Source organism: Scyliorhinus torazame, chromosome 29 (genome assembly GCF_047496885.1).
Source record: "Scyliorhinus torazame isolate Kashiwa2021f chromosome 29, sScyTor2.1, whole genome shotgun sequence".
In the NCBI taxonomy this organism is placed as follows: Eukaryota; Metazoa; Chordata; class Chondrichthyes; order Carcharhiniformes; family Scyliorhinidae; genus Scyliorhinus; species Scyliorhinus torazame.
Window position 1 is genome coordinate 7,633,167 of NC_092735.1, and position 12,397 is coordinate 7,645,563.

Here is a 12,397-nt window from a genome sequence, read left to right on the forward strand (position 1 = left end):
ATGTGGCGACTAGGGGTTTTTCACAGTAACTTAATTTGAAGCCTACTTGTGACAATAAGCCATTTTACATTTACATTTTTACATATAATTGCTGTTGACACTAGGCAGCATTCTGATCGACCCTGCACAGCATTAACCCGTTCCAAACGTCTGGACGCACAACATTCAAACCAGCAAATAAGACAGAAAGAGAGAAACGGTGCTGAGTGGCTGGGGATGTGGGGGGCAGATTGCAGGAGCTCAGGGTTTACAGGTGCCAAACCCCTCAACGCAATGGCAAATAAACCTGTCAAAAGAGCCGGGACCAACACAAGGGCTAATCGAGCTGTTGTGGTCTGACGTGTGCTGTTTGAAAGGGCGGTGAAAGCAGATTCAACGGTAACTTTCAAAAGGGAACTGGATAAATACTTGAAAAGGAAAGATTTGCAGGGCAATGGGGAACAAGTGGGGAGAGGGGCGGGGGATGAGCTGGATAGCTCTTTCAAAGAGACAGCACTCACATGATGGATTGAATGGCCTCTTTTGTAATGATCATTCTATATTAATGGTGGCAAATACTGGAAATTGATGAATGAAACAATGAACTGCCATCAGAAACTTGCCCTTCAGACACTGATCATCTGGTTCTCCCAGGGGCTACTGCTCCTGAAACCATGCTGGATTCCCTTTGAAGGCTTGGCTGGACAGCTCCCTCAAATCCATCCCACAACCTGCCTCAGCTCCCAGCTTGAGGAGTGAGGACTGCCTCCACTTCCCACACCTGCCAACCTTTGCCTCTGCTCAGCCAGAGAGCCACCACTGTGGAGATAGGGTGGGGTTTTCACAGCTCAGTCTGACGTGCCCCCAGGTGACTCCCCCACACTCACCCCAACATCAGAGGGAGAAAGACCCTGGATTGGGCTGCAGGTCTCAGGGAACACAGGCTGGCATCTTCTAACTTGCCAAGTGGCCCCTCGAATTGTGTTAAAAATCACCTCAAAGATACTCTGTGACTCTTTAATCAGAGCTTTGAATACTTTACATCGGAGTGGTTAGTCCAGCTTTAAGGTAACAGGATTCTTAAGTCTCCTGCGAGGTCTTGATCCACTCGACCAGACTGCATCCAGGTAGACTGATGTGTTGGACAATCTCACTGCTGAAGCTGTAGGATCCTTCACGATCAGACTCCGCCGTGCCTTCATCCATTGATCCTGGCTGTGACCAGAACTTACAGGGATTGCCTTCCCTCAGTGTCCTCTCTGTAAATTCCAGGCTCCCAGTCCGGTGGAACCCTTTCCCCGCTCCCTTGTGTTTGTGTTGGACCCTGTGGAGATCAAAGTGCCACCGTGGGTTTTGACTGTCTGTTTCCATTGCAAAGCTTGTCTCGGAGTGATGGTGCTCATCGCCTTGGGGGCCCACTGAATCCAGCCGATCGGAGCTCAGGGAGAGCTCTGAATCACAGTCTCCCTCCATTGGCCAGAAAACATCATCTTCATCTGTGGTTTCTTTACAAACTGAAAGAAATTGAAGAGAATAAATCAGAGTAAATGGGGCCAATATTCTTTGGAAGTTAGAAGGCTGGAAGGCGATCTCACTTAAACATACGAGATCCTGAAGAGATTTGACAGGGTTGACACTGCCCCACATGGTTATGAAAATTCCATTGTTGAAAGCATTTAAGGCCATGATGGACAGATGTTGATCAATCGAGGGAAATGGGGAGTACACAGAAAAGTGGAGTTGAAGCTAAGATCGGCCATGATAGTATTGAATGGCAGAGCAGGCTCAATGGGCCGAATGGTCTATTCTTACTGCTATATCTTATGTTCTTATGGAATAATGAAACGTCTTTCAATAAAAAATAAATCTTTTTCCAATTAAGGGTCAATTTAGCGTGGCCAATCCACCTACCCTGCACATCTTTGGGTTGTGGGGTGAGTTCCACGCAGACACGGGGAGAATGTGCAAACTCCACAGGGCCAGTGACCCAGAGCCGGGATCGAACTCGGCTCTTCAGCGCCATGAGGCAGCAGTGTTTTTTTCTTCTTTATTTTAAATTATTTTTTCTCCAATTAAGGGGCAATTTAGCGTGGCCAATCCACCTACCCTGCACATCTTTGGGTTGTGGGGGCGAAACCCACGCAGACACGGGGAGAATGTGCAAACTCCACACAGACAGTGACCCAGGGCCGGGATTCGAGTCCTCAGCGCCGCAGTCCCAGTGCTAGCCACTGCGCCACATGCTGCCCCTGAGGCAGCAGTGCTAACCACTGTGCCACTGTGCCGCCCGAAATAATGACACTTTAATGAATTACCCAGAATTTACCGGCCATTCTGTCCAACTGTTTATGCTCCATATAAACCTCCTCCCACCCTGCTGCATCTCACCCTTTCAACATATCCTCCTAACCCGTTCTCCCTCATGTGTTTATCCAGTGGGTCCTTAATGCAGCAATGTTATTCACCTGTGGTAGACAGAACCACATCTCCCCACCCTCTGGGCAATGATGTTTCTCCTGAATCACCCATTGGATTTACGACTTGTACTGATGGCCTTTTATGGTTTCCCTGTCAAGTGGAAATATCCTCCCTCTGTTTACCCTATTCGCACTTCCATAATTTTAAGGACATCGATCAGGTCACCGTTCAACCTTCTCTTTCCTAGAGAAAAGTGTTCAATCTTTCCTGACACTGTAATCTGGGATCATGATTGTAGTGGAAATTTCAGCAACAGAAATGAAATGGTTGTAAGTCTTCCCCACCACTGAAAGCAAAAATCTCTTGCAGATCTCTTGGGGTGGAGCATTAACACCAGCATGGCTGAATGGCCTGCTTCGGTGCTGGATATTCGATATGATTGGACGAGCAAGACGTTATCAGACTACGTATAGAATTCATAGGCGGGGTTCTCCAGCTGTTCGCTGGAAGTGGGATTCTCTGTTCCCGCCGTCAGCACAACCCCCACCCGCGGGTTTCCCGGCGGTGAGGGGGGGCTTCAATGGGAAATTCCATTGACAAGCGGCGGGAGTAGAGAGTCCCCCCGCCCGTGAATGGCGCGGCCAAATTCTCTATTCTCGCTAGGCGGGGCTGACTCGCAACAGAAAATCCCAGTCCATGTATTTAAGTGATGACCTTGGATTCCGTGATGTTTGGCTGAGGGACGGTGAAAAATTTATATTCAGAGATTATTAGCAAGGCTTAAGTGCGAATAAGTAATAAGAGGCAAGACCAGGTTGTGGGGGGGGGGGGGGGGGGAGGGCTGATTGGAGTTGGGGGAAGGAGGCGGCTAATCGAGTGGACTGCAGCTCCTGGAGCCCCATGGGGATGGCGCCACGGGCTTCAACGGGAAGGATGGCAAGAGTCAAGAGGGGAGGATCGGTGGTCTCGGGGGGGCGGGCGTAGAGGTGGGGTGGAGAGGTTGAGTTTGTATCCACTGGAGTTTAGGAAAGTAAGAGGCGACTGCATTTAAACCTTTAAGATCCTGAGGGGTGTTGACAGGGTGGGTGTGGAGAGGATGTTTCCTCATTAGGGAGAATCTAGAATGAGAGGGCACTAACTAAGGGGTCATTTAAGACAGAGAGGAGTTTTGCAGTAATTTCATTGCAGTGTTAATGTAAGAGTACTTGTGACAATGAAGATTATTATATTATAAAATCATGTTTACTGTCAGTGTATTGTAGCAGTTGGAAAACCCCTTTCGGAAAACAAAGGGGAATGTAGCCCTCAGAAAATGTGTTAACCCTGAAACTGGGCTCAACCGCCAATTCCCACATGCTTTTAAAAAATAAACACACACCTGAAGGGTTCTTCTTCCTGCCGTAGCCCGGAGAACAGGCGGTGGAATTCAGGTGGCCTGTCACTGCGTCTGGTTTCTCATTTACCCCCACAATGGGTGACATCTCCAGGATCCAGCATAGTGGTGTCCCAGTGGGAGGCTGTCTGTATCGAGCGTATTGCAGCACATCTGTGATCCAACGAACCTCCCTCCAAATATCATCCAATTGCTAAAATTGAAAGAGACCTAGATTATTACTGAATATAGTTTTAAATAGGGAGGGAGGGCGGGGGTGGGGGGCGGGGGGAGGGGGGGGGGGGAAGAGGGAGAGAGAGGGGAATAAGAAAGGGAGATGTCATAATATACCTCAGTACATTATGGTGCAATCACATACACACACTGATGGACATGCAGTAGGACCAACCAGCATACATAACACCGCAGCCAATCACCAGTGAGAGCAGAAGCACTATAAAGACAGGGGACAGGAGAGTTCCCGCTCATTCTAGCAGCAGCCAGCTCAGAGCACAGAGCTCACAGCCTGCATCACAGACATTCACCATGTGCTGAGTGCCTCACCATAGCTAGTGATAGGAAAGGGTCCACAGTTAAGCTGGTATTGCTTATACCCACGTTTACAGTATGTTAGCATAGTTCAACAGTTAATAAAATAGCGTTACACCACTCCCAGCATAGTTGGCTTGTTTGTGAACCAGAACACCCAACACGACATGGTACAAGGAGTGTCCGCAATCTAGCACTTGTGAGACCTACCTGCTACTTCTCAGCATTCTGGCATCCTACAGCATGGAGAACATCAACCCACCGCCGCCGCTCCGCATCGCTGGCAATCTCGGGGTACATTGGAAGATATTTAAACAGCGCTTCCAGCTCTTCCTCGAGGCCACGGACAGGGAGAATGCATCGGACACCAGGAAGATAGCCCTTCTCTCCACGGCTGGGCAACATGCCATCCACATCTTTAACTCCCTGACATTCGCGGACGATGGGGGCAAGACCAAGTACAAGATGGTGCTCCTCAAACTCGACACGCACTTCAGTGTTGAAGTCAACAAAAGCTTCGAAAGGTACCTGTTCCAGCAGCACTTGCAGGGTAAGGACGAGCCTTTCCAATCCTATTTAACACTACTCCGCATCCTCGCGCAATCCTGCGGCTACGGGCCCACCTCCGACTCCATGATACGCGACCAGATTGTTTTTGGGGTCATGTCGGACACCCTGCGTCAGCAGCTCCTTAAAGTTAAGCAACTAACCCTAGCGACTGCCATCGAGATCTATGTCCTGCATGAAAATGCTACCAGCCGGTACTCCCACATACAGGCAGCTGAAACGGCACGGCAAGGGCCCCATGAGGCGGAACGGGTCCAAACGATCGAACACCTCCCGGGCCGCAGTCTGGAGGAGGGCGGCCATTTTGCGCGCTTTCTGAGGCCTCTCGCGCTTGTACGCGCCAAACGAGGGGACGGTGACGTGGAGGAACACGATGCGCAGGTCCACCACCACGCAAGACCGTACCGCGCATGCGCGGTGGCGCAACCAACGCACTGACGTTGCGACATGCGGCAACTGTGGCTCCGCCCACTTAAAGCGGCAATGCCCTGCAAAATTGCGACAGTGCCTACGCTGTGGCAGGCTTGGCCACGATGCTGCCTGCTGTCGAGCAGCCCAGCCTGCCAACTCACAACGATTTAACCAGCCTCGCAGGAATGTTCGGGCAATCCAGCCCACCTTCACCGAGTCCGATCCTGACTTCATGCAGACCAGTGACACCGAGGACAGGGAGCCTTTTCAAGTCGCTGTCATAACCAAGATCAGGCTGTCCCCGAATCGAAAGCACCAGCCGCTGTTGGTCCACAGCATTGATCCGGTTGATGAGTGGTGTGCCACCCTGACGGTCAACCGATCCCTGATCAGATTCCGTCTGGACACTGGTGCTTCTGCCAATCTCCTCGCATGGTCAGCATTTCAAACCCTGGGGGTCAAACCAACAATTCTTATGGCTCGAGCCAACATATTCACCAAGCTGGATGCATCAAAGGGCTTCTGGCAGATTCAATTGGACAAGTCCAGCAGAAAGCTGTGTACTTTCAACACCCCATTCGGCAGGTACTGCTACAATAGAATGCCATTTGGAATCATATCAGCATCTGAAGTGTTCCACCGCATCATGGAGCAGATGGAGGGCATCGAGGGTGTGCGCGTCTATGTGGACGACATCATCATCTGGTCCACCACCCCGCAGGAGCACATCAGTTGCCTCCAATGCGTTTTTAAGCGAGTACGGGACCAAGGCCTGCGCCTCAACAGAGCCAAATGTTCTTTCGGCCAGATCAAACTCAAGTTTTTAGGAGACCACATCTCCCGGTTGGGTGTGCGGCCGGATGCGGACAAGGTGGCAGCCATCACGGCCATGCAGAAGCCGGCGGATAAGAAGGCGGTGCTACGCTTCCTAGGAATGGTCAACTTCCTGGGAAAATTCATCCCTAACCTCGCTTCCCACACCACGGCTCTCTGCAACCTAGTTAGGAAGACGATGGACTTCCAGTGGCTTCCCGCCCACCAGCGTGAATGGGAGGAGCTCAAGGTCAAGCTGACCACCGCCCCGGTATTGGCGTTTTTCGATCCTGCAAGGGAGACGAAAATATCAACGGACGCCAGTCCGGCATAGGGGCGGTGCTCCTGCAACAAGATGACGCCTCGTCATGAGCCCCTGTTGCCTATGCGTCACGGGCCATGACCCCCACAGAGTAGTGCTATGCGCAAATCGAGAAGGAGTGCCTAGGCGTGTTGACCGGTGTCGACAAGTTCCATAACTACGTGTATGGCCTTCCCCAGTTCACTGTGGAGACCAACCATCACCCGCTGGTCGGCATCATCCAAAAAGACCTCAATGACATGACCCCTCGCCTACAACGCATTCTGCTCAAGCTCCGGAGATACGATTTCCAGTTCGTGTAAACACCGGGTAAGGACCTGATCATAGCCGACGCTCTGTCGAGGGCAGTCACCACTCCGTCCGACCCAGAGGGGTTCGTTTGCCAAGTCGACGCCCATGTGGCCTTCATGGCCGCCAATCTGCCGGCCACGGATGAACGCCTAACCCACATTCGCCGTGAGACTGCGGCTGACCCCCTGCTACAACGTGTGATGTGCCACATGACTGACGACGGATGGCTCAAGGGACAATGCCCGCAGTTCTATAATATTTGAGACGATCTGGCAGTCGTTGATGGCGTCCTTCTGAAGCTGGACCGCATTGTGATCCCACATAGCATGCATCACCTGGTTTTAGAGCAGCTGCACGAGGGCCATCTCGGCGTAGAGAAGTGCCGACGGAGGGCCCGAGAGGCTGTCTACTGGCCTGGCATAAATGAGGACATTGCCAACACTGTGCAATTGATTGCCCCACCTGTCAGTGGTTCCAGCCGGCCCAACCATGGGAGACCCTTCAGCCCCATGAGTTGGTCACGTCCCCTTGGTCTAAGGTAGGCGTGGACCTGTTCCATGCGCTCGGCAGGGACTATGTTCTCATAGTTGATTATTTTTCCAGCTATCCCGAGGTTGTACGCCTGCACAACATCACGTCATTGGCTGTTATCCGTGCCTGCAAAGAGACCTTTGCTCGACACGGCATCCCACTCACTGTGATGTCGGACAGCTTCGCGAGCCAGGAATGGTCTAACTTTGCCAGCAGGTACAACTTTGTACACGTGACGTCCAGCCCCCTGCACCCCCAGTCAAATGGCAAAGCAGAAAAGGGCGTCCACATCGTAAAGAGGCTCCTCTGTAAGGCTGCTGATGCAGGATCCGACTTCTGCCTCGCCTTGCTGGCCTATTGCTCGGCTCCACTGTCCACGGGCCTGTCACCAGCCCAGCTGCTGATGGGTCGCACCCTCAGGACCACTGTACCGTCCATTCACGTCTCCCAGACCTCAACCATGCTCCGGTCCTTCAGCGGATGCAACAGTCTCGCGCGCAGCACAAGGCGGCGCATGGCGCTCGAGCGACTAATCTTCCTGCTCTGGCGCCAGGTGACAACGTCCGAATCCATCTTCCGGAGGGAGGCTGGTCTGCGACTGCTGTGGTTCTTCGGCTGGTGGCTCCCCGCTCATTCCTGGTTCGTCTGCCTGATGGCTTCATTCACCGCCACAATCGGCGTGCCCTTCGTCTGGTTCCACGCTCGCTACGCGATCCTCCACCGGTGTCACGCCCTCCTGTTGTCCCTGACCTGGACTTTGTAGAGCTTCCGGATACTCTGCACCCTCCTCACTCTGCCGTGGCCCGGCCCGATCCTCAGCCGGTGGCTCCTGACCCACCCTTGAGGCGGTCAACCCGAATTTGTCGCCCACCTCAGAGATTTGATTTATGAGCCTTACAATGTTGGACTCAATGCTTTGTTCTTTCATCCTGTTTCAGCATTTCACTAGTTTGTTTATAGCATTCATTATTAGTTTTGTTGTTGGTGTAACACCTTGTTTTCTTTTCTCTGCACCAGGCACCTTCCCGTGTATATAGACTAGCCTCATGTACATAGTTATGTAAATACTGCACACACATGGCCAGATACACTCATTACACGTTATTTATTCTCACATAGGCACGTGTTCTTTGTAAAAAAGGGGGATGTCATAATATACATCAGTACATTATGGTGCAATCACATACGCACACTGATGGACATGCAGTAGGACCAACCAGCATACATAACACCACAGCCAATCACCAGTGAGAGAACAAGCACTATAAAGACAGGGGACAGGAGAGTTCCCGCTCATTCTAGCAGCAGCCAGCTCAGAGCACAGAGCTCACAGCCTGCATCACAGACATTCACCATGTGCTGAGTGCCTCACCATAGCTAGTGATAGGAGAGGGTCCACAGTTAAGCTGGTATTGCTTATACCTACGTTTACAGTATGTTAGCATAGTTGAACAGTTAATAAAATAGCGTTACACCACTTCCAGCATTGTTGGCTTGTTTGTAAACCAGATCATCCAACATGACAGGAGAGATTCGGAGGGAGGCGACGGAGGGAGGTAGTGAGAGGGAAAGGGAGACAGGGTGAGGGAAGGATGGAAGAGAAAGGGAGGGAGTGAGAGAGGGGGCAAGAGAGAGAGGGAAGGAAGAGGTATGGAGGGACAGGGAAAGTCGGGGGTGAGAGGGTAGGGAGAGAGAGGAAGTGAGGGAGAGGGAGAGAGAAAGAGAAATGAAGGGTGGGAGGGAGAAAGGGATGTGTGACTGAATGAAGAAGGAATGGAAAGGAAGCGAGTGGGTCTTATCAGTCAAATCTTTAATACCGTTAGCATCACGAGTGATGGAACATAATGGTTAATGTGCCATTTACCTGTATGAGGTCTGCAACCTGGCTGTGTTTCCCCTTTGCTTCAATCAATTCAGTGTTATCGATAGCTTCCCTTAAAGCTTGCTGGGACAGCAACGAGTCAAGTTCCAATAAAATTGAAGTCTGGCAGTACTTGGCGAAGAGCTCCTGCTCATAGGTGGAGAAATGCACTACAATAGACAATTGTGAGAGATGAAGAGAAGGTGATTTTCTCAAAAACACGAAGAAAGGAGAAATTATTTTGTGTGGTGGTGTTTTGAGATCTATATGGTGGTGGTGTTTGTAATTCTATATTGTGATGTTGTTTGGAATTCCATACAATAGTCGAGCTGTTTGGAACTCAATATGGTGTGGACGAACTCAGGATAAAAGGATTGCACCATCTGAGTGTGAGACCATCATTGTGCTGAGTATGAGACCCTCATTGTGCTGTCTGAGTGTGAGACCCTCACTGTGCTGTCTGAGTGTGAGACCCTCATTGTGCTGAGTGTGAGACCCTCACTGTGCTGAGTCTGAGACCCTCATTGTGCAGTCTGAGTGTGAGACCATCATTGTGCTGAGTGTGAGACCCTCATTGTGCTGTCTGAGTGTGAGACCCTCACTGTGCTGTCTGAGTGTGAGACCCTCATTGTGCTGTCTGGGTGTGAGACCCTCATTGTGCTGAGTGTGAGACCCTCATTGTGCTGAGTGTGAGACCCTCATTGTGCTGTCTGAGTGTGAGACCCTCATTGTGCTGTCTGAGTGTGAGACCCTCATTGTGCAGTCTGAGTGTGAGACCCTCATTGTGCTGTCTGAGTGTGAGACCCTCATTGTGCTGAGTGTGAGGCCCTCATTGTGCTGTCTGGGTGTGAGATCCTCATTGTGCTGTCTGAGTGTGAGACCCTCATTGTGCTGATTGTGAGACCCTCATTGTGCTGTCAGGGTGTAAGACCCTCATTGTGCTGTCTGAGTGTGAGACTCTCATTGTGCTGTCTGAGTGTGAGACCCTCATTGTGCTGTCTGAGTGTAAGACCCTCATTGTGCTGAGTGTGAGACCCTCACTGTGCTGAGTCTGAGACCCTCATTGTGCAGTCTGAGTGTGAGACCATCATTGTGCTGAGTGTGAGACCCTCATTGTGCTGTCTGAGTGTGAGACCCTCACTGTGCTGTCTGAGTGTGAGACCCTCATTGTGCTGTCTGGGTGTGAGACCCTCATTGTGCTGAGTGTGAGACCCTCATTGTGCTGAGTGTGAGACCCTCATTGTGCTGTCTGAGTGTGAGACCCTCATTGTGCTGTCTGAGTGTGAGACCCTCATTGTGCAGTCTGAGTGTGAGACCCTCATTGTGCTGTCTGAGTGTGAGACCCTCATTGTGCTGAGTGTGAGGCCCTCATTGTGCTGTCTGGGTGTGAGATCCTCATTGTGCTGTCTGAGTGTGAGACCCTCATTGTGCTGATTGTGAGACCCTCATTGTGCTGTCAGGGTGTAAGACCCTCATTGTGCTGTCTGAGTGTGAGACTCTCATTGTGCTGTCTGAGTGTGAGACCCTCATTGTGCTGTCTGAGTGTAAGACCCTCATTGTGCTGTCTGAGTGTGAGACCCTCATTGTGCTGTCTGAGTGTGAGACCCTCACTGTGCTGAGTGTGAGACCCTCATTGTGCTGTCTGAGTGTGAGACCCAAATTGTGCTGAGTGTGAGACCCTCATTGTGCTGTCTGGGTGTGAGACCCTCATTGTGCTGTCTGAGTGTAAGACCCTCATTGTGCTGTCTGAGTGTGAGACCCTCATTGTGCTGAGTGTGAGACCCTCATTGTGCTGTCTGAGTGTGAGACCCTCATTGTGCTGAGTGTGAGACCCTCATTGTGCTGTCTGAGTGTGAGACCCTCATTGTGCTGTCTGAGTGTGAGACCCTCATTGTGCTGTCTGGGTGTGGGACCCTCATTGTGCTGTCTGGGTGTGGGACCCTCATTGTGCAGTCTGAGTGTGAGACCCTCATTGTGCTGACTGAGTGCGAGACCCTCATTTTGCTGTCTGGGTGTGAGACCCTCATTGTGCTGTCTGGGTGTGGGACCCTCATTGTGCTGTCTGAGTGTGAGACCCTCATTGTGCTGTCTGAGTGTGAGACCTTCATTGTGCTGTCTGAGTGCCAGACACGCATTGTGCTGTCTAAGTGTGAGACCCTCATTGTGCTGTCTGATTGTGAGACCCTCATTGTGCTGTCTGAGTGTGAGACCCTCTTTTGCTGATTGTGAGACCCTCATTGTGCTGTCTGGGTGTAAGACCCTCATTGTGCTGTCTGAGTGCCAGACCCTCATTGTGCTGTCTGAGTGTGAGACCCTCATTGTGCTGTCTGAGTGTGAGACCCTCATTGTGCTGTCTGAGTGTGAGATCCTCTTTTGCTGATTGTGAGACCCTCATTGTGCTGTCTGGGTGTAAGACCCTCATTGTGCTGTCTGGGTGTAAGACCCTCATTGTGCTGTCTGAGTGCCAGACCCTCATTGTGCTGTCTGAGTGTGAGACCCTCATTGTGCTGTCTGAGTGTGAGACCCTCATTGTGCTGTCTGAGTGTGAGACCCTCATTGTGCTGACTGAGTGTGAGACCCTCATTTTGCTGTCTGAGTGTGAGACCCTCATTGTGCTGTCTGAGTGTGAGACCCTCATTGTACTGTCTGGGTGTAAGACCCTCATTGTGCTGTCTGGGTGTGAGACCCTCATTGTGCTGACTGAGTGTGAGACCCTCATTGGGCTGTCTGGGTGTGAGACCCTCATTGTGCTGAGTGTGAGACCCTCATTGTGCTGTCTGGGTGTGAGACCCACATTGTGCTGAGTGTGAGACCCACATTGTGCTGACTGAGTGTGAGAACCTCATTTTGCTGTCTGGGTGTGAGACCCACATTGTGCTGAGCGTGAGACCCTCATTGTGCTGTCTGAGTGTGAGACTCTCATTGTGCTGCCTGGGTGTGAGACCCTCAATGTGCTGAGTGTGAGACCCTCATTGTGTTGTCTGAGTGTGAGACTTTCATTGTGCTGAGTGTGAGACTCTCATTGTGCTGAGTGTGAGACCCTCATTGTGCTGTCTGGGTGTGGGACCCTCATTACGCTGTCTGAGTGTGAGACCCTCATTGTGCTGTCTGAGTGTGAGACCCTCATTGTGCTGTCTGAGTGCCAGACCCGCATTGTGCTGTCTGAGTGTCAGACCCTCATTGTGCTATCTGGGTGTGGGACCCTCATTGTGCTGTCTGAGTGTGAGACCCTCATTGTGCTGTCTGAGTGTGAGACCCTCATTGTGCTGTCTGGGTGTGGGAC

At 51.4% G+C, this 12,397-nt stretch overlaps 1 protein-coding gene across 5 annotated transcripts in view; it reads right to left on the reverse strand.

Annotated features, from left to right (window-relative positions):
- Window positions 1-982: 982 nt before the first annotated feature.
- Window positions 983-12,397, reverse strand: part of LOC140403839 (ankyrin repeat and fibronectin type-III domain-containing protein 1-like) — a 453,883-nt gene continuing 442,468 nt past the window's right edge. For all 5 annotated transcript variants that reach the window (XM_072492020.1, XM_072492021.1, XM_072492017.1 and 2 more), the window contains 3 exons: window positions 9,118-9,284; window positions 3,776-3,983; window positions 983-1,493 (listed from right to left, as the gene is read on the reverse strand). In XM_072492020.1, the coding sequence (XP_072348121.1) occupies window positions 1,060-1,493; window positions 3,776-3,983; window positions 9,118-9,284 (809 nt within the window). In that variant the 3' untranslated portion in view covers window positions 983-1,059. The remainder of the gene's footprint in view (window positions 1,494-3,775; window positions 3,984-9,117; window positions 9,285-12,397) is intronic.